At 44.5% G+C, this 22753-nt stretch overlaps 2 protein-coding genes across 6 annotated transcripts in view; one reads left to right on the top strand and one right to left on the bottom strand.

The window, feature by feature from the left end:
* Window positions 1-6001, top strand: part of LOC140205330 (AMP deaminase 3-like) — a 73827-nt gene extending 67826 nt beyond the window's left edge. For all 5 annotated transcript variants that reach the window (XM_072272912.1, XM_072272916.1, XM_072272915.1 and 2 more), the window contains one exon: window positions 3150-6001. In XM_072272912.1, coding sequence (XP_072129013.1) covers window positions 3150-3326 — 177 coding nt within the window. In that variant the 3' untranslated portion in view covers window positions 3327-6001. The remainder of the gene's footprint in view (window positions 1-3149) is intronic.
* A 1572-nt stretch (window positions 6002-7573) lies between these two features.
* The window catches only part of rnf141 (ring finger protein 141), a 57580-nt gene continuing 42400 nt past the window's right edge, over window positions 7574-22753 (bottom strand). The window contains exons 5-6 of the mRNA XM_072272911.1: window positions 16407-16514; window positions 7574-11692 (exon numbers count right to left, since the gene is read on the bottom strand). Coding sequence (XP_072129012.1) covers window positions 11542-11692; window positions 16407-16514 — 259 coding nt within the window. The 3' untranslated portion in view covers window positions 7574-11541. The remainder of the gene's footprint in view (window positions 11693-16406; window positions 16515-22753) is intronic.

The following is a 22753-nucleotide window of genomic DNA, read 5'->3' as shown; positions in this document are numbered from 1 at the left end:
AAGCCAACAGTTATACCAATGCCTAAGTAAAATAATGTGAGCTGCCTTAATGACTGTCAGCTGGTAGCACTGACATCTACAGTGTGAGAGGTTGGTCATGACTAGACTGAACTCCTGCCTCAGCAAGGACCTGGACCCACTGCAATTTGTCTATCATCACAATTGGTCAAAAGCAGATGCAATCTCAATGGCTCTTCACATGCCTTTAGACCACCTGGACAACACAAACACCTATGTCAGGATGCTGTTCATCGCCTATAGCTCAGCATTTAATACCATCATTCCCACAATCCTGATTGAGAAGTTACAAAGATGGGCCTCTGTATCTCCCTCTGCAATTGGATCCTTGAGTTCTTAACTGGAAGACAATGTGTGTGGATTGGTGATAACATATCCTCCTCGCTATCAACACTGTCATACCTCAGGAGTGTGTGCTTAGCCCATTGCTCTACTCTCTATGACTGTGTGGCTAGGCATAGCTCAAATACCATCTATAAATTTGCCGACGATACAACCATTGTTGGTAGAATCTCAGATGGTGATGAGAGGGTGTACAGGAGTGAGAAATGCCAACTGGTGGAGTGGTGTTGCAGCAACAACTTAGCACTCAGCGTCAGTAAGACAAAAGAGCTGATTGTGGACTTCCGGAAGGGTAAGATGAAGGAACACATACCAATCCTCATAGGGGGATCAGAAGCCTGGGGTACATCTATCTCATCTGGTCCCAGAGGCTTATCCAACTTGATACTTTCCAAAAGCTCCAGTACATCCTCTTTCTTAATGTCTATATGCTCAATCTTTTCAATCCACTGTAAGTCATCCCTACAATCACAAAGATCCTTTTCCGTAGTGAATACTGAAGCAAAGTATTTGTTAAGTACCTTTGCTATCTCCTCCAGTTCCATACACATTTTTCCACTGTCACACTTGATTGGTTCTATTCTCTCATGTCTTATCCTCATGCTCTTCACGTACTTGTAGAATGCCTTGGGGTTTTCCTTAATCCTGTCCACCAAGACCTTCTGGCTCTCCTAGTTTCCATTCTTAAGCTCCTTCCTACTAGCCTTATAATCTAGATCTCTATCATTACCTAGTTTTCTGAACCTTTGGTAAGCTTTTCTTCTTGACAAGATTTTCAGCAGCCTTTGTACACCACAGTTCCTGTACCCTACCATCCTTTCCGTCTCATTGGAACGTACCTGTGCAGAACTCCACACAAATATCCCCTGAATATTTGCCACATTTCTTCCATACATTTCTCTAAGAACATCTGTTTCTAATTTATGCTTCCAAACTCCTGCTTGATAGCTTCATATTTCCCCTTACTCCAATTAAACACTTTCCTCTCCCTCTCCAATGCTATGGTAAAGGAGATAGAATTGTGATCACAATCTCCAAAATGCTCTCCCACCGAGAAACCTGACACCTGACCAGGTTCATTTCCCAATACCAAATCAAGTACAGCCTCTCCTCTTGTAGGCTTATCTACTTATTGTGTCAGGAAACCTTCCTGAACACATCTAACAAACTACACCACATCTAAACCCTTTGCTCTAGGGAAATGCCGATCAGTATTTGGGAAATTAAAATCTCCCACCTTAACCCTGTTATTATTGCACCTTTCCAGAATCTGTCTCCCAATCTGTTCCTCGATGTCCCTGTTACTATTAGGTGGTCTATAAAAAAACACGCAGTAGAGTTATTGACCCCTTCCTGTTTCTAACTTCCACACACAGAGACTCCGTAGACAATCCTTCCATGTCTTCCTCCTTTTCTGCAGCCGTGACACTATCGCTGATCAACAATGCCACACCCCCACCTCTTTTGCCTCCCGCCCTGTCCTTTCTGAAACATCTAAAGCCTGGAACTCTAAGTTGCTATTCTTGCCCCTGAACCATCCAAGTCTCTGTAATGGCCACATCATCGTAGCTCCTTAATGGTCACGCATTAAGGCTGGAACGAGCTGCCAGCAGAAGTGGTGGATGCGATTTGATTGCAACATTTAAGAGATGTTTGGATAAGTACATGGATGGGAGGGTATGTCCAAGTGTGGGTCGATGGGACTGGGCAGAAAAACAGTTCTGCATAGACGAGATGGGCCAAAGGGCCTGTTTTTCTACCATAGTGCTCTATGGCTCTACATCTCCCCTGTAAGGGAGCTGAATAGTCTGGGCTCTGAGGTGTGTGTGTGGCCCCGTGCCTTCCCGCTGCACACAGAGTCTAACAGAATCTTATCCTCTGGTGAGGCACTGCCCTGTGTTCATGCCATGGAGCAAGGGACAGCCTCGCTGGCATCTCCTCCAGTCCGCATCAGGGGGACCAGGTTAAATGGGGCAGGGAAGGTGATCCTGCTGGCCAGTTTGAGTGGGCTCCCTCCACAATGGTGGGAGGAACAAGGTGTGCACAGTAATATCCCTAAACAGCTACGAAGACGGCCTGTTGCCCATGGCGTGTAAGCAGCTCTGAGCCTCTCCCCCCACCCCCCCAGGCAATGAATTAGTTTATTACTGTCTCATGTAGTGAGAGACAGTGAAAAGCTTGTCTTGCAGACTGTTCATACAGATCAGATCATTACAGAGTACATTGAGGTAGAACAAGGTAAAACAGTAACAGAATGCAGAATAAAGTGTAACAGCGATGGTAAACAATAAGGTGCAAGGTCATAATGAGGTCAAGACTCCTGCTTGTCATAAGGAACTATTTTAATAGCCTTATAACACAGGTGGAAGCTGACCTTCAACCTGGTGGGACACACTTTCAGACTTTTGTATCTTCTGCCTGATGGGAGACGTGGGGTCATTGATTACGCCGCTGCTTTACTGAGGCAGTGAGAGTGTAGACAGAGTCCATGGAAGGGAGGCTGGTTTCTGTGATGTGCTGAGCTCTGTCCACAACTCTCTGCAGTCTCGCAGTCGTGGCAGGGCAGTTGCCGTACTAAGCTGTCATGCATGCAGAGTGGATGGATGCGTTCTCTGGTGCATGGGTAAAAATTGGTAAGTGGCGATAGGGTCATGTGAGATTTCTTTAGCCTCCTGAGAAAGTAGAGGCACTGGTGAGTTTTCTTGGCTGTGATGTTTTGTTCTGTGCCAGAGATGGAGAACATGTTCTCTATATCTGATACGAGAAACTAATACCATCTCATTCCACAGGAGAAGCAACACTTCCTCGGAGTGAACTACCTGAAAGAAGGGCCCGAGGGCAACGACATCCGCAAGACCAACGTGGCTCAAATCCGCATGGCTTTCCGCTATGAGACCCTGTGCAACGAGTTGTCCTTCCTGGTGGATGTGGTGAAATCACCAGAGATGAGTGGGTTACTGGATTAGCAGTGGCCAACACCTCCAGCCAGGCCAGTGGTGGAGACGCACAACCTCATAGTAATCCTGACTGAAACTACACTGGGAGATAGAGACCTGAAAACAAAGTGGCCACCTCACCAGCTGAAAACCAAATTAGTGCATGTAATTCACTATATTATAATACTCATAGCCTGATACTTTAGATATTAACTTGAAGTAATCTATTTTGAAAGTAACCTTAGTGCAAATAGCATGTATATAAGGAGTGTATAAAGTGTACAGCACACTATTGAAACTAAACTGGAAAGATTTGATTTGTACAGTCAACCAGAAATAAAAGAAAGATTCAACTGAATGCTGGAACTCTGGTCATTACTCATCGAGTTCCAGAACTGTTACTTTAATAGAACAGGGAACAGCCCAGACCCTTCGGCCTTAATGTTGTGACGACTTTTAACCTTTTCTTAAAATCAATCTGGTTCTTTAAGGTTGTTATAGCCAAGAGCGGTAGTGGCGATAGACCCCCGCAATTAAATGCTCTGAATAGCGTACATCACAAATAGCCTCTAACAACCAAGTCCAGCCCATGTGTGGCTTAACTATTAAGCCTGGCAGGCCCAAGTTCTACTGACAGAAGGGGCAAAGGTGGGTAACTGGTGCCTTAAAACCAGTTGTTTTGGATAGATGGTCATCGTCAGCCATGGTTGGCAGCTCATCTAGTAAGGAAAACTCTGATCTCAAACCCCTGCTGTCTTGTGGCTATACCCACTCATGGGGAAGGCTTCGGGAATAAATCCAGTGGAAAAATTTGGAGTTTGAGTGCCTAAGACAGACCAAGTTGAGTTCAATGCTGACTAGCCACTCCTGCGAGGCCACTGATGCCAAACTGCATCAGTCTCAATAGTCAGAGGAACAGACAGGAGCTTCTGTGGACGTGAACAGGACACTCAGATGGTATGTTGCCTCCCAGGTGTCAGGGTTAGGGACACCCCGGATTTCCGAGTCCACAGCATTTTAGGGAGAGAGGGGGTGCAGTCAGATGTCTTGGTACCTATTGGTACCAATGACATAGGAAAAAAAAGCAATGGGGTCCTGAAGAGAGAATTTCGAGAGCTAGGTAGAAAGCTGAGAAGCAGGACCTCCTGGGCAGTAATTTCTGGATTGCTGCCAGTGCCACGTGCTACTGAGTGTAGAAACAGGATGATCTGGCAATAAATGTGTGGCTGGGAAGCTGGTACAGGGGGCAGGGCTTCAGGTCCTTGGATCATTGGGATCTCTTCTGGGGGTGGTATGATCTGTACAAAAGGGACAGGTTGCACCTGAACCAGAGGGGGACCAATGTTCTTGCCGGAGTTTCTGGGTAAAATGAGGAAGGTGCAAGACAGGTATATTCCAAACTCGAAGAAATACTCAAATTGTAAACTAGTACAACTGCGGCTGAGCTAATGTAAAAACAAAAGGGCAGGCATACAACAAAGCAAAAATTACTGGGAAGTTGGAGGATTGAGAAGCTTTTAAAAACCTACAGAGAACAACTAAAAGGATCATTAGTAAGAAAAAGATGAAAGCAAGCTAGCAAACAATGTCAAAGTGAATAGTAAAAGCTTTTTCAAGTTATGTAAAAAAATAAAAGATGGGAGTGGATACAGGACCGTTAGAAAATGAGTCTGGAGAGATAATAACGGGGGACAAGGAGATAGCAGATGAACTGAATGAGCATTTTGCACCAGACTTCACTGTAGTAGGTACTAGCAGTGTGCCAGATGTTGTAGTGTGTGGAAAAACTGCACGTAGGATTGCTAGAAAGACAAATCAAAACCCCCGTTTGACTGCAAAAGACCTTCATGAAGATTCAGCAGACTCTGGAGTGGTGGTGCACTGTTCTACTGTGCAGTGACACCTGCACAAATATGACCTTCATGGAAGAGTCATCAGAAGAAAACCTTTCCTGCAACCTCACCACAAAATTCAGTGTCAGAACTTTACAAAGGAACATCTAAACAAGCCTGATGTATTTTGGAAACAAGTCCTGTGGACTGATGAAGTTAAAATAGAACTTTTTGGCCGCAATCAGCAAAGGTATGTTTGGAGAAAAAGGGTGCAGAATTTCATGAAAAGAGCCCCTCTCCAACTGTTAAACACGAGGGTGGATCGATCATGCTTTGGGCTTGTGTTGCAGTCAGTGGCATGGGGAACATTTCACTGGTAGAGGGAAGAATGAATTCAATTAAATACCAGCAAATTCTGGAAGCAAACATCACACCGTCTGTAAAAAAGCTGAAGATGAAAAGAGGATGGCTTCTACAACAGGATAATGAACCTAAACACACCTCAAAATCCACAATGGACTACCTTAAGAGGTGCAAGCTGAAGGTTTTGCCATTGGCCCTCACAGTCCCCCGACCTAAACATCATTGAAAATCTGTGGATAGACCTCAAAAGAGCAGTGCAAGCAAGATGGCCCAAGAATCTCACCAGAACTAGAAGCCTTTTGCAAGGAAGAATGGGCGAAAATCCCCCAAACAAGAATTGAAAGACTCTTAGCTGGCTACAAAAAGCATTTACAAGCTGTGATACTTGCCAAAGGGGGTGTTACTAAGTACTGTCATGCAGGGTGCCCAAACTTTCGCTTCAGGCCCTTTTCCTTTTTTGTTATTTTGAAACTGTAAAAGATGGAAATAAAAATGTAATCTTGCTTAAAATATTAAAGAAATGTGTCATCTTTAATGTTATGCCTTTTGGAAATCAGATCATCTTCTACTCACTTAGCTATTCACAGTAACGGAAATTTTGACAAGGGGTGCCCAAACTTTTGCATGTCACTGTACATGGACTGGAAAGGTTGAGAGGGATATGGCTGGGTCAAATGGACAAGATGGGCTGAAGGGCCCATTTCAACACTCTCTAACTGTAACCCTGTGTAGCAGCAGTGTGACATGTGGCCGCTTGGTTCCCCACCCCACACTGCTCCCCAGGACCACTCTAGTAACTTCTACACCACCTCCAATGTCACCGCCTTTTGACCACAAGGGTCATGTTTGTAGGACCAGTGAATCTTTCACTGGTCTGCCCTACCATGGCTGATTTATTATCCTTCTCCCTATAAACTTTGACCTACTTTCTAATCAAGAACCTATGGACTTCTGAGATCAATATACCCAATGACTTGGCCTCCACAGCCATCCATGGCAATGATTTCCACAGATTCACCACCCTCTTTCTCATTTCATTCTAATTCATTCTCATCTCTGTTCTAAATGGACAGCCCTCTACTCTGAGGCTGTGCCCTCTGGTCCTAAATTCCCCCACTATAAGAAACATCCTTTCCACATCCACTCTATGTAGCTCTTTTAATATTCGGTAGGTTTCAATGAGAAACACTCTCATTATTCTAAACTCCAGCGAGTACAGTACAGGCCCAGAGACATCATCTCCAACCGAAGCTTGTACGGAACGGAACTTGCACCCCAAAGGTTATACCATAAAACCACGGACCACGATCGATTTCCATATAGAGCCTGGGCAGATGGTAAGATTAATGGGAGTAGCATGCACAAAGGGAAAGGCCGGTTTTATTAGTTACGTACCAACACATTGGATACTTCAGGTCCTCACAGCTGGGGGGAGGAGGGGTTGTGGGGATAAGCTCGCACTCTCTTTTAAATGCACCCAATGATATACGTCTCAAATAGGCTCTGACAACCAAGCCCAGCTCCTGGACTTCACGTGGGGCTTATCTACTTACTAAGCTAAATAGAGTTGTTTCTACTGACAGGAGAAAGGGCAAGGGTGGGTTACTGGCATCTTAAAACTATTCACTTTGGGCAGATGGGGCTTGTTGACAGCTCATCTTGGGGGAGGAAAACGCTGATCTCAAACCTCTGCTGCTTTGTGGTTATAGCCACTTATGAGGAAGACTTTGAGAGTAAATCTGGAGGAAAAATCCAGAGCTGGAGAACTTAAGACAAACCTACATTGAGTTCAATGCTGACTGACAACTCCTGCGATGCTGCTGATGCCAAACCGTATCATTCTCTGCTGTTCGTTTGGATTCATCAGCTGCCTGGAGAAGGGAGCCTGCTGCATAGGCAACACCGATGAAGGCTCTCCTTCAGATACAAGAACATGCACATAGAAAGGCTTTGCCCACTGCCCACCAAGCAATGATCACAGGTTAGTTGACAGGGACACAGAGGAGAGCTGGGTGTGTTGATGAAAAGGTGCAGTGACCGAGTTGGTAATCAGTGTTCTCTCCCTTTTCTGAAACATGAAGCTAATGAAAAAATCTTTTATTGAGTTACATCCAACGAACAAAACTAATTAAAAAAATAATTTCACCAGTAAAGCAAAGTACTGTCCAGAACTTTCAAAGTGTGGCAAGTTCTTCCTGCAAGGTAATGCAAATAGATGCACATTATTCAACAATAAAACTTCATCATCACTATCAGAAATACTGACGTCATTAGTAGTCATTAACTTCACTATCATGCAATTAAACAGGCTCAAACCAGCTTTGAATCTCAGCAAATGAACACTTGGTTACTAAAGATCTTCAGATTAATTTGTTAGCTCTAGTTCCAACAAAAGTAGTTAGCAAATTAGTCAAGGTGACTGACCACAAGTACAGGGGTGCATGGAGCATCCAGGGAGGGGCAGCACTTACAGTGAAGGGGTTTGTAGTGTCCACTCTCCTTTGGTCTCCACCAGACTCTCAGCTCTCACCTGTGACTCCTAGTAGCTGTTTGCATACGACAGCAGCCACACCCCAGTACACTACTTCAACAAGCATGCTGAACCAGGAGATGGTAGCCAGCTGCCTCATACCCCAGTGAGGTAGGGACGTGCCCGTACTAGCACGCAATGTCAGTTATGCTGGACTGGGTGGATGAGATGTACAGTGAGATCCAACCATCACGAAGGCAGTACGTGGAGAGCGAAAGGCATGATGAAGCACACTATAATTTGCAAATTGCACAGATGGAGATATACTGTAAAGCTTTTTACTCCTCAAGTATGTGAAGGATGAAAGACATAAAGTCAATTCAATTAGGTCATGGTCACCCACTGCGACCAAGGAAGCCCCCACTTGTGACAACTACTCGTACCACTAGACCTGGACTTCCGAAGTCGAGAGAGGGGAACTGCCCCAGCGCAGTGGCTTTTCCACTTTAAACACTCCTGCACAGGTTTCCTGTCATCATTGGATACAACAGACAACCACCAAGGTGGCTGCACTAACAAGAACAAACAACCCAGATGACAAGCCTTTGAATATGTTCTCAGAAGGCAAGAGGCAAAATCTTTCATTGCTACTTGTTTATGCACTGTGCTCCACATACTGACGGAGCCGTGCACAGTCTCTCTTCCTCACCAGGAGGGAGAGGTTGAACAGGTTAGGACTACTCCCTAGAATGTAGAGGATTGACAGGAGGTACGGTAAATGCAAGCAGGCTTTTTCCACCGAGTTTGTTTCAGACTCGAACTAGAGGTCAAGGGTTAAGATGAAATATCTAAGGGGAACTTTTTCACTCAGAGGATAGTGAGAGTGTGGAACAAGCTGCCAGTGTAAGTGGTGGATGAGGGTTTATTTCAACATTTAGAGAAATTTGGATAGATACAGGGATGAGAGGGGTATGGAAGGCTATGGTCAGGGTGCAGGTCGCTTTTAGCATGGACAAGATGAGCTGAAGGGCCTGTTTCTGCACTACAATGTTCTGTCTTTGGAAACCAGAATGTCAGAATCACTGAGCATTTAAAACAGGGACTTCAACGGCCTGCCTACAGTCTGCTTGTGGAAACATTATGTTCCAGTTTTACAAAGCAATTAATAAAGTGGCTTATGAGGGTTTGGGTACAGAGGAAGTTCTAGTGTAAAGGAATTTGGAAAGAGATGACGGATGTTGTGTAGCAGTAAATCTCCACATGGCCTGTGATGAACAAAGATTTGATTTGGTAGGTTTTGCAGGTATTTGAATCATTTTATAAATTTATTCTTACATGTTAAAGCTGAATGTTTCACCGATTTGACTCTTTTTCAAGGATTTTACAATTCATATCCCCAATATTTATTATTAGTGGTTTTCTTTTATAGTATTTGTGCAATTTGACTATTTATACTTATTAATCAATTTTGTTATATTTTTCTTTTTGTATTTGCACAATGTCATCTTTTGCACACTAGTTGTTTGTCCATCTTTGTGTATTTTCATTGATTCGATTGTGTTTCTTTGTATTTACTGTGAATGCCTGCAAGAAAATGAATCTCACAGTTGTACATGGTGACATACATGTACTTTGATGATAAATTTACTTTGAACTTTGAAAGGCAACATTGTTTTTCAAAAATGCAAAGTCATTAAAGCACTGACACAAATGGGAGTAAATAATTCTAAGTTTTCCTTTTGCAATGACTGCTATGTAGAAGTAACTGTGGCCGTAAATGTCAAACCAAAGCTGCTTACTGTCACAGGCTAAAGGCTACACCCACCCTGCTCACGGACTGTTGTCCCACTCCCATCAGGGAGAGGCTACGGTGCATCCACACCAGGAACACCAGACTCAAAAACAGTTACTTTCTCCAAGCAGCAAGGCAGATCAACACCTCCACCCACTAACCCACCCCTCCACACCCCCAAACATCACTATTTTATCATTTCCTGTCAGAGTCACCTTATCTACAGACACTCCTGTGCCCAGCATCACTTTATGGACAGACAATCAATGTGCATAAGCTATCTTATGTATTTATGTATATTGTGCTTTTTTAAATTGTATTCTGTAGCTTGTGATTTTTTTTATGTTGCATCGGATTCGGAGTAACAATTATTTTGTTCCCCTTTACATTTGTGCATAGGAAATGACATTAAACAGTCCTGAATTATTCACTGTCACTCGCAGCTTCCTCGGAGAACCTGCCCCACACTAATTACTGTCACAAGACACAGTGCTAGTTGACCTACGTTTAGGAAAATCTAGCAGCACCCTGCCAGAAGCAGCAAGTCTTTTGAAAGCATCATTTACAATGCATTCTGCATAATCAGCTGTTAAATCACCACTGCCTTCTGTTCTGCTTCAGTTAATTCCAACCACAGGTCTCCAACGTCTCAATGTTCTGGTCTCCCCATTATAGGAAGGATGTCAAGACTTTGGAAAGGGTGCAGGAGAGGTTTACCAGGATGCTGCCTTGATTACAGAAGTTGGACAGACTTGAGTCGTGTTCTCTGAGTGGTGGAGGCTGAGGGGAGATCTAATAGGGAGTTTATAAGATTATGAGAGGCAGAGATAGAGTAGACAGACAGTATTTTTTCCCCAGGGTTGAAATGTCTAATACCAGAGGGCATGCATTTAAGATGAGAGTGGATAATTTCAAAGGAGAGGCCTGGAGTGGTGGTAGAGGCAGATACATTAGGGACATCTAGATACGCACATGAATGTGAGGAAAATGGAGGGATCTGGACATTGTGTAGCCAGGGAAGAGATTAGTTTAGTTGGCCATTTGATTACTAATTTATTTGGTTCAGCACAACACTGTGGGCCGAAGGGCCTGTTCCTGTACTGTACCGTTTTATCTCAGCTAGGAAAATCACAGCCCAGTAATTGAATCTCACTGCAATGATTAACTCAAGCACAAATACAGGATTAACAGCTTTGTTTTCAGGAGATTAATATATTTTATCTATTCACATGAAGTCACGTGGTGACGCTTATTGAAGAACAAGTAAAATAATAGGGAGTGCCAGAGGTGGCCTTGTCACGTTGGACACAATGCATGTTTGCCAAACCTTCAGTCTCTACCAAAGCACAACAGAAATTTGCAGCCAGCCTGTAATTTGCTTTAGCTCACAATCAAACTGTCCAGTCAAAAAAATCAAAAGTGATCCAATATACAAAGGCCCCAGGGCTCAGAGTCCATGATAGATGATTTATGTGTTGAAGAAACTAGTTGTAAACTCCATGGTCAGTCCCAAGCCCGGCTGCGAAAGTAGGAAAGTTGGGCATGGGCTAGTAACCCCATCCGGTAAAATCCCAGAGCTACAGAAGCTCCCAAGACCTCATCCCCGGGAGATGAAGGATCTTCACCGAGAAGACATATGAAGTAGCCACAGGGCGATCAACCTTCAGCCCAGGACAGAGGACTCTGGCGAGCTGCTGTTGTCAGCCTGTGCCCCAGTAAGTGCCATGGACTTAAGAGGAAGACGACCAGTTGCAAAGTAGTTTGTGGGGCACACAGCTCCTGCGAGTCTTAAGGCTTGTGGGGATGCCCGGCCTCATCCGCTATTTTGAGGATGTAGCTCGCAACATCTTCTTCGGTTGGGGCATCAGATACCACCCAGGAGTCGCCGGCCTCTTTCACCTGCAGTCGGCAAATCGGGCAGTTCCGGTTGTGATCACTCCTGCCACAGAGAGGGGAAACAAGCTCTCAGTCTGGCTGTTACAGGCAAGGTTTTCCCTCCCTCTGTGTGCCAGGCTACAGTTATAAATAGTGACAACACATCCTCACAAAATGCAGGAGCAACTCAGGAAGTCACGCAGCAACCATGAAGAGGAACAAAGTTTCAGGTCCTGATGAAGAGCCTTGGCCCTTTGTGCTGCACCACCAGCAACCCAATTGAATCCTAGCTAATCATGGGACAATTTATAATGACCAATTAATCTTCTAACCAATATGTCTTTAGAGTGTGGGAGGAAACTGAAGCACCCAGAGAAAACTCATACATTGCACAGGCAGGACACAGAAACCCCTTGCAGAGAACACCGGGATTGAACCCTGAACTCCAATGCCCTGAACGGTAATAACATTGCGCTAGCGTGGCACCCGGTTATCTTTGGTGAGTTTTGGGTTATCTTACTGCATGACAGGTGTTACATAAATGCACAATGACTCAAGCAGCCTTAGGTCCTGATGACGGGTCTTAACCCGAAATGTCTCCTCTTTTCTCCCTCCATCGATGCTGCCTGACCTGCTGAGTTCCTCCAGCATTTTGTACGTGTTGCTCTGGATTTCCAGAATCTGTAGAATCTCTTGCGCATACAACATTCCCTCCGCACCTTGTCTGGTTCAGTGCATTCAGAGGTTTTCAGTCTGGCCACATTTCAGTTTTAAAGTTTTACGCAGAGAGTACCCTGCCAGGGGTGGTGTAGAAGCATTAGGGACATTTAAGAAACTTTTAGATAGGCACATGGATGACAGAAAAATGCAGGGCTATGTAGGAGGGAAGGATTAGATTGATGTTGGAGTAGGTTAAAAGGTCGGCACAACATCGTATGCTATGGTGTTCTCTGTTCTATAAACTTGCCCTTTTTGTCTAACCTTTTTTAATACCTCCTTTGGATGGCTTTGTGTCCATTTTTTATCATCTCCTGTGAAGAATCCTGGGACATTTAATTCTATTTAAGGTGCTACCTAAATGTGCAGTGACTCATGCAGCCTTAGACTAGTCACCAGATTCCCCTCAGTTAATGGTAGTGATCCATGGCATAAAAATCACCTTGAACTAGTGGATAATTCATTACTCAATAAACTAGATAACTCGCAAATCCAAAACTGTACAAGCTGCCCAAACAGAAGACACTTGAGAACTGAGCATAGAAACATTTCTAGATCAATTTTGTCCTACTCTGGCAAAGGCCCACGCAGTTAATCTATTAAGTTTTTCTGAATTGGTAGGGTCAACATATTTCAGGCAGGCACAGTCCCTGGTCTCAGCGATGCTTTTGGCTTATGTCTTGGGACTTTGAAGGTCGAAACTACTGATGGCAGATCTTTAGACATGATATCAGACTACGAGGTTACTAACTAAATTCAAATTAATGAGTTGTATTTACATGCAAACAACAGGAATTCTGCAGATGCTGGAAATTCAAGCAACACACATCAAAGTTGCTGGTGAACACAGCAGGCCAGGCAGCATCTGTAGGAAGAGGTGCAGTCGTCCTGACGAAGGGTCTCGGCCTGAAATGTCGACTGCACCTCTTCCTACAGATGCTGCTTGGCCTGCTGCGTTCACCAGCAACTTTGATGTGTGTTGCTTGTATTTACATAGAGCTTTTAACCAAAGGAAAAAAAATGCAAGGTGCCATAACTTTAACTAATTCAGAACATTGCTGCTAGACTTTTAACCAAAAAAACTTTTAACTGAAGGAGATTCACATTAGGTAGAAAATGGTGTTGGATAGACTGATGGGACTGAAGGCTGATAAATCCCCAGGGCCTGATGGTCTGCACCCCAGGGTACTTAAGGAGGTGGCTCTAGAAATCGTGGACGCATTGGTAATTATTTTCCACTGTTCTATAGATTCAGGATCAGTTCCTGAGGACTGGAGGGTAACTAATGTTATCCCACTTTTTAAGAAAGGAGGGAGAGAGAAATCAGGGAATTATAGACCAGTTAGCCTGACATTAGTGGTGGGGAAGATGCTGGAGTCAATTATGAAGGATGAAATAGCAGCACATTTGGATAGCAGTAACAGGATCAGTCCGAGTCAGCATGGATTTATGAAGGGGAAATCATGCTTGACTGATCTTCTGGAATTTTTTGAGGATGTAACTATGAAAATAGACAAGGGAGAGCCAGTGGATGCAGTGTACCTGGACTTTCAGAAAGCGTTTGATAAGGTCCCACATAGGAGATTAGTGGGCAAAATTAGAGCAGATGGTATTGGGGGGAGGGTACTGACATGGATCGTAAATTGGTTAGCAGACAGGAAACAAAGAGTAGGGATTAACAGGTCCCTTTCAAAATGGCAGGCGGTGACTAGTTGGGTACCGCAAGGCTCAGTGCTGAGACCACAGCTATTTACAATATACGTTAGTGATTTAGATGAAGGGATTAAAAGTAACGTAAGCAAATTCGCAGATGGCACAAAGCTGGGTGGCAGTGTGAAATGTGCGGAGGATGTTGAGATAATGCAGGATGACTTGGACAGGTTGGGTGAGTGGGCAGATGCATGGCAGATGCAGTTTAATGTGGATAAATGTGACGTTACCCACTTTGGTGGCAAGAACAGGAAGGCAGATTACTATTTGAATGGAGTCAAGTTAGTACAATGAGATCTAGGTGTCCTTGTTCATCAGTCACTGAAAGTAAGCATGCAGATACAGCAGGCAGTGAAGAAAGCTAATGGCATGTTCGCCTTCATAACAAGGGGAGTTGAGTATAGGAGCAAAGAGAACTTCTGCAGTTGTACAGAGCCCTGGTGAGACCACACCTGGAGTATTGTGTACAGTTTTGGTCTCCAAATTTGAGGAAGGACATTCTTACTATTGAGGGAGTACAGCGGAGGTTCACAAGGTTAATTCCCGAGATGGCGGGACTGTCATATGTTGAAAGATTGGAGCGACTGGGCTTGTATACTCTGGAATTTAGAAGGATGAGAGGGGATCTGATTGAAACATATATGATTATTAAGGGATTGGACACGCTAGAGGCAGGAAACATGTTTCCAATGTTGGGGGAGTCCAGAATCAGAGGCCACAATTTGAGAATAAGGGGTAGACGATTTAGAATGGAGTTGAGGAAGAACTTTTTCACCCAGAGAGTTGTGGATCTGTGGAATGCTCTGCCTCAGAAGGCAGTGGAGGCCAATTCTCTGGATGCTTTCAAGAAAGAGTTAGATAGAACTCTTAATGATAGCGGAGTCAAGGGATATGGGGAGAAGGCAGGAACGGGGTACTGATTGTGGATGATCAGCCGTGATCACAGTGAATGGCGGTGCTGGCTTGAAGGGCTGAATGGCCTACTCCTGCGTCTATTGTCTATTAACCAGGATGAGATAACACATTACTCCTGTCCTAGCTACTTTGCATTGGCTTCTTGCATCTTTCGGAATTGATTTCATAGTTCTTTTACTAGGTTTTAAAGCGATGAATTGTTTGGGACATCACAGAATCATTTTCAGCAACAGAGGTAGACAGAGTAGTAAAGAAAGCTTTAGACTCATTGATCTTCATAAATCAAAGTACTGAGTTAGGAGCTAGGATGTATGTTGAAGTTGTGTAAAATGTTGGTGAGGGTTAATTTGGAGTATTGTGTCCAGTTCTGCTTATCTTGCTACAGGAAAGATATCAATAAGATTGAAAGAGTGCAGAGAAATTTTACACAAATATTGCCAGGTCTTGAGGACCTGCTTATTAGGAAAAGATTGAATAGCTTAAGACTTCATTCCCTGGAGTATAGGAGACTGCGGGGTATACAAAATTATGAGGGCTATAGATAGGGTAAATGCAAGTATGCTTTTTCCACTGAGGTTGGGTGAGACTTGAGCTACAGGTCAAGGGTTAAGGGTGAAAGGGGAACATGAGGGGGAACTTCTTCACTCAGGGTGGTGAGAGTGTGGAATCAGCTGCCAGCAGAAGAGGTGGATCTGGGTTTAATTTCAACATTTAAGAGAAATTTGGGTAAATACATGGCTGAGAGAGGTATGGAAGGCTACGGACCAGGTGCACGTCGATAGGATTAGGCAGATTAAGAGTTTGACATGGACTAGATGGACTGAGAGGCCTGTTTCTGTGCTGTAGTGTTCTACGTCTCTACGAGTGTAACGTGCATTGTACAACATGCTGGAGGAACTCAGCAGGTCAGGAAGCATCTATGGAGAGGAAGAAACAATCAACGTTTTGGGTGGAGACCCTTCACCAGGACTGATGAGGTCTTGGCCTGAAACATTGACTGTACATGAGACCATAGGACACAAGATCAGAATTAGGCCATTCGACCCATCAGGTCTGCTCTGCCATGCTTCCCTTCCTAACCTTTGACGGCTTGATTAATCAAGAACCTTTCAACCTCCACTTTAAATATATCCAATGACTTGGTCTCCAAGTTGACTGTGGCAATGAATTCCACAGATTCATCACCCTCCGGCTAAAGAAATTCCTCTCATCTCTGTTCTAAACGTATGTCCTTCTACGCTGAGGCTGTGCCCTCTGGTCTTAGACTCCCGCACTATAGGAAACATCCTCTCCATGTCCACACCATCCAGGCCTTCTCCTTAACTGGATGGGTCTCACTTGTCCCTGTTCTACTGCAATACCCACCAGTGCGATGGGCTGGTTAATCATGTCGACACTCGAGAATGCAGCTGCACCTGGAAGCTGAGTCAACTCACCATTTGTCGATGCACTTCTGGCAGAAGCTGTGAGTACAGGGGAGAATGAGGTCTGCCCGGCCATCCATACAGATACAGCACTCTTCCTCATCAGTCATCTCCTTAATCCTATAACAAAAATATGTCACATTCAGGTTATTGCAATTAAACACACAATTTAATACAAGCAGCCTTTTTCCACTGAGGTTGAGTGGGATTACAACCAGAGGTCATAAAGGTGAAAAGTGAAATGTTTAATGGGAACATGAGGAGGAACCTCTTCACTCAGAGAGCGTTCAGAGTGTGGAAGAAGTTGCCAGCGGTGGCGTTGGATGTGAGTTTGATTTCAATATTTCAGAGAAATTTTGAAAGGTACACGAATCAGTCCTCAATGAGATCAAACTAAGTCTCTCTCTCTCTCTCTCTCTCTCTCTGGAGGCTCAAATGACAAGACTCTGCCTATCGTACTTTGGGCACAACACGTGAAGAAACAGCTCCCTGGAAAAGGATACAGTATCACGCTTGGTGAGGTGGAAGGGCAATGGAAGAGAGGAAGTCCAACAATCAAATAGATGGACACAATAAGGACAGCTATGAATGCAACGTTATCAACAACAAGCCGCCTTTGCAAGGATCGAAACTCATTTAGAGCAATTGTTCATAGGGTCGCCAGGAGTTGATGACGATTCTATGGTACTTAACATGGATGAGCGGTCCAGATGCAGGTCAATGGGCCTTAGCATAGATTAGATGGGCCAAAGGGCCCCATTCTATGCTGCTGTGTTCTAGGACTGTGACTGCCATATAGTGTAGTGGTTACCACCATTGCTTTACAGCAATAACCATCAGGGTTCAATGCCAGCCACTGTCAGTAGTTTGCATGTCCTCCAGTGACTAGGTTGATGGCATGGGTTGACTGGGTTGCATGGGTTTCCTCCGGGTGCTCCTGTTTCCTCCCACATCTAAAAAAGCATGCAGTTAGGGTGAGTAAGTTGTGTGCACGCTACCCTGGTGCCCGGAAGTGTAGCAACACTTGCGGGCTGCCCCAGCACAATACTTGGTTGTTGACGTAAATACTGTTTGTTTCAATGTTTTGATGTACATGTGACAAATAAAGCAAATCTTTAAAAACCTTTAGAAACAGGCCCTCTGTACCCACTTCATCCATGGTTACTCCCCTCCACAGAGGCTGCCTGAGCTGAGAGTTCCTCCAGCATGTTGTGTGTGTTGCTCTGAATTTCCAGCATCTGCAGAATCTTGTGTTCATGATGTGTATCTGTGTCTGATTTATAGCCCTGCCCCTCTGTGCCTTTCCTATCTAAATACCTGTCTGATAGACTTTAAACAGTGTAACTGCATCTGCCTTGACTGCCCCCTCAGAGGAGGATGTTAGGAGGCTGACATCGAGCAGTCACGTTGATGTGAGGTCGGTCCTGTGGCCAGCTAGTTGTTGCTGCTTCGCATCTCCAGTGACCCAGGTTTAACCCTGACCTCTGGTGCTGTCTATCTAGAGTCTGCACATTCTGTGTGTGATTGTGTGAGTTTCCCCCAGGTGCTCTGGCTCCTTCCCACATCCTACGTACCTGCACATGGTGGACCGATTGGCCACTGTAGTGTTATACAGCACAAAAACAGGCCCTTTGGCCCAACTGGTCCATGCTGAACACAGCATCTTCCTTACTAGTCCCAGTTACCTGCATTTGGCCCAAAACACTCCTCTCCATCTACCTAATGAAATGCCTTTTAATGTCGCAATTGTAGCCACCTTGCCATCTTCCCCTAGCAGCTCATTCTGGGTACTCACTACCCTATGGAAAGATTCTAGCTCTCAGGTCTCTTTTAAATCTCTCCCCTCTAGTTCCTTCTAGTTTTCTAGTCAACCCTGGGGAAAAGACTATGACTGTCACCTTATCCACACTCCGCATGATATTATAAACTTTTATGGCACCCCTCATTCTCCTGTGCTCCAGGGAATATGATCCAGTGTGGCCAATCTCTCCCTATTACTCAGGCCCCCTAGTCCACGTCACCCCTCGTTCTCCTTCACTACAGGGAACAAGATCCACTGGACACAATACTCCATTTGCAGCCTCACCGACTTCAACATAACGTCCCAACTCCGAAACTCGATGCCCTGACTGATGCTGGCCAGCATGCTAAACATCATCTTCACCAGCCTGTCTACTCACACAGCCACTTTCAGTGAACTGTGCACTTGGACTCCCAGCTCCCTCTGTTCCATTCGTCCTTGGGTTGAAAGTGGAATTACTACCAAAGATCATAGAACACTACAGCAAATCAGTCTCCTCAGCCCTTCAGCACACAATGTTGTGCTGACCTTCTAACCTACTTGAAGATCAGTCTAACACTTTTTCTACCATCCTTGTGTCCACCTAGGAATTTCTTAAATGCCCCAAATTGTACCAGCCCTGGCAGGGCATCCAGACAATCACCCACTCTGTGTAAAAAAACTACCTCTGAGAAACTTCACTCTATAAAGTTGTCCCCAGGTGTAGGGTACCTCCTTGGTATAACACTGCCCTCCTACATATACCCCGCCCCACATACATTCATCCAGTCACCTTAAAATTATGCCCTCTTGTATTAACCATTTCTACCCTGGGAAAGTCCCGGGCTGTCCATTCAATCTATGTCTCTTATTATCTCGTACACCTCTATCAAGCCACCCCATATCCTCCTCCGCTCCAAAGAGAAAAGCTCTGGCTCACTTAACCTACCCTCAATAAGACATGCTCTTCAATTCAGGCAGCATCCTGGTAAATCTCCTCTGCAACTTCCCTAAAGCTCCCACATCTTTCTTATAAATAGGCAACCAGAATTGTCCCTAAAATGGGTCAAACCCCAACTGCAAAAGGAGGAGGGACCATAGGGCTAACAATGCATCCCATAAAAACCCAGAGTTACAGAAACTCCAACAGATGCTCCAAAGACTTCATCCCTTGGAGAAGAAGTATCTTCGAAGATGGGTTACAGCTGGGTATAGTCGACTAGCCCAGGATGGAAGATCTGGTGTCCTGCTATCAGCAGCCTATGCTCCTGTAGGGGTGATGGGCTTAACAACAACAGAAGTGAATGTTGGGAATTTGGAGAGAATAGTGGGAGGGGAAACTAGCTGAGGAACAGGATTGTTGTCAGACAGCATGGATTCAACATCTCCTGGCACAGAGAGATCCCAAAGTTCCAGAGTCTACAAAGATCCAGTGGTGGATCAGAGATTTCCCTACTTTCTTTTTCACGGTGTAAAAAGCACTGTGTAATATTCAAGTTTATTGTCCTCTGAATGTACATATATACAACCCAAAAAAACAGTGTTCCTCTGGACCATGGTCACCCACAATACATATATACAACACAATGAAGCAACGTTCCTCTAGACCACGGTCACCCACAATACATATATACAACACAAAGAAACAACGTTCCTCTGGACCACAGTCACCCACAATACATATATACAACCCAAAAAACAACATCCCTCTGGACCACGGTCACCCACAATACATACATACAACCCAACGAAACAACGTTCCTCTGGACCACGGTCACCCATAATACATATATACAACCCAATGAAACAATGTTCCTCTGGACCACGGTCACCCACAATACATATATACAACCCAAAAAACAACGTCCCTCTGGACCATGGTCACCCACAATACATATATACAACACAATGAAACAACATTCCTCTAGACCACGGTCACCCACAATACATATATACAACCCAAAAAAACAGTGTTCCTCTGGACCACGGTCACCCACAATACATCTATACAACCCAAAAAACAACATCCCTCTGGACCACGGCAACCCACAATACATATATACAACCCAATGAAACAACGTTCCTCTGGACCACGGTCACCCACAATACATACATACAACCCAACCAAACAACGTTCCTCTGGACCACGGTCACCCACAAAACATATATACAACCCAAAAAACAACGTTCCTCTGGACCATGGTCACCCACAATACATATATACAACCCAATGAAACAACGTTCCTCTGGACCACGGTCACCCACAATACATATATACAACCCGAAAAACAACATCCCTCTGGACCACGGTCACCCACAATACATATATACAACCCAATGAAACAACGTTCCTCTGGACCACGGTCACCCACAATACATACATACAACCCAACCAAACAACGTTCCTCTGGACCACGGTCACCCACAATACATATATACAACCCAATGAACCAACGTTCCTCTGGACCATGGTCACCCACAATACATATATACAACCCAATGAAACAACATTCCTCTGGACCACGGTCACCCACAATACATATATACAACCCAAAAAACAACGTTCCTCTGGACCATGGTTACCCACAATACATATATACAACCCAATGAAACAACGTTCCTCTGGACCACAGTCACCCACAATACATATATACAACCCAAAAAACAATGTCCCTCTGGACCACGGTCACCCACAATACATATATACAACCCAACGATACAACGTTCCTCTGGACCACGGTCACCCAAAACACATATATACAACCAAACGAAACAAAATTCCTCTGGACCACGGTCACCCACAATACATATATACAACCAAACGAAACAACGTTCCTCTGGACCACGGACACCCACAATACAGATATACAACCCAATGAAACAACGTTCCTCTGGACCACCGTCACCCACAATACATATATACAACCCGAAAAACAACATCCCTCTGGACCACGGTCACCCACAATACATATATACAACCCAATGAAACAACGTTCCTCTGGACCACGGTCACCCACAATACATACATACAACCCAACCAAACAACGTTCCTCTGGACCACGGTCACCCACAATATATATATACAACCCAATGAACCAACGTTCCTCTGGACCATGGTCACCCAGAATACATATATACAACCCAATGAAACAACATTCCTCTGGACCACGGTCACCCACCATACATATATACAACTCAAAAAACAACGTTCCTCTGGACCATGGTTACCCACAATACATATATACAACCCAATGAAACAACGTTCCTCTGGACCACAGTCACCCACAATACATATATACAACCCAAAAAACAACGTCCCTCTGGACCACGGTCACCCACAATACATATATACAACCCAACGATACAACGTTCCTCTGGACCACGGTCACCCACAATACATATATACAACCAAACGAAACAAAATTCCTCTGGACCACGGTCACCCACAATACATATATACAACCAAACGAAACAACGTTCCTCTGGACCACGGACACCCACAATACAGATATACAACCCAATGAACCAACATTCCTCTGGACCTCGGTCACCCACAATACATACATACAACCCAACCAAACAACGTTCCTCTGGACCACGGTCACCCACAATACATATATACAAGCAAACGAAACAACGCTCCTCTGGACCACGGTCACCCACAATACATATATACAACCTAAGGAAACAACGCTCCTCTGGACCACGGTTACCCACAATAACCCAACGAAACAACATTCCTCTGGACCACGGTCACCCACAATACATATATACAACCCAACGAAACAATGTTCCTCTGGACCACAGTCACCCACAATACATATATACAACCAAGCGAAACAACGTTCCTCTGGACCACGGTCACCCACAATGCATACATACAACCCAACAAAACAACGTTCCTCTGGACCACGGTCACCCACAATACATATATACAACCCAACGAAACAACGTTCCTCTGTACCACGGTCACCCACAATACATATATACAACCCAATGAAACAAAGTTCCTCTGGACCACGGTCACCCACAATACATATATACAAGCAAACGAAACAACGTTCCTTTGGACCACGGTCACCCACAATACATATATACAACCCAAAAAACAACGTTCCTCTGGACCATGGTCACCCACAATACATATATAAAAACCCAGTGAAACAATGTTCCTCTGGACCACGGTCACCCACAATACATATATACAACACAATGAAACAACATCCCCCTGGACCACGATCACCCACAATACATATATACAACCCAATGAAACAACGCTCCTCTGGACCACGGTCACCCAAAATACATATATACAACCCAACGAAACAACGTTCCTCTGGACCACCGTCACCCACAATACATATATACAACCCAAAAAACAACGTTCCTCTGGACCACGATCACCCACAATACATATATACAACCCAACGAAACAACGTTCCTCTGGACCATGGTCACCCACAATACATATATACAACCCAATGAAACAACGTTCCTCTGGACCACGGTCACCCACAATACATACATAGAACCCAACCAAACAACGTTCCTCTGGACCACGGTCACCCACAATACATAT

This window comes from Mobula birostris, chromosome 11 (genome assembly GCF_030028105.1).
Source record: "Mobula birostris isolate sMobBir1 chromosome 11, sMobBir1.hap1, whole genome shotgun sequence".
Lineage (NCBI taxonomy): Eukaryota > Metazoa > Chordata > Chondrichthyes > Myliobatiformes > Myliobatidae > Mobula > Mobula birostris.
This window is presented reverse-complemented; position numbering and strand designations above follow the sequence as displayed.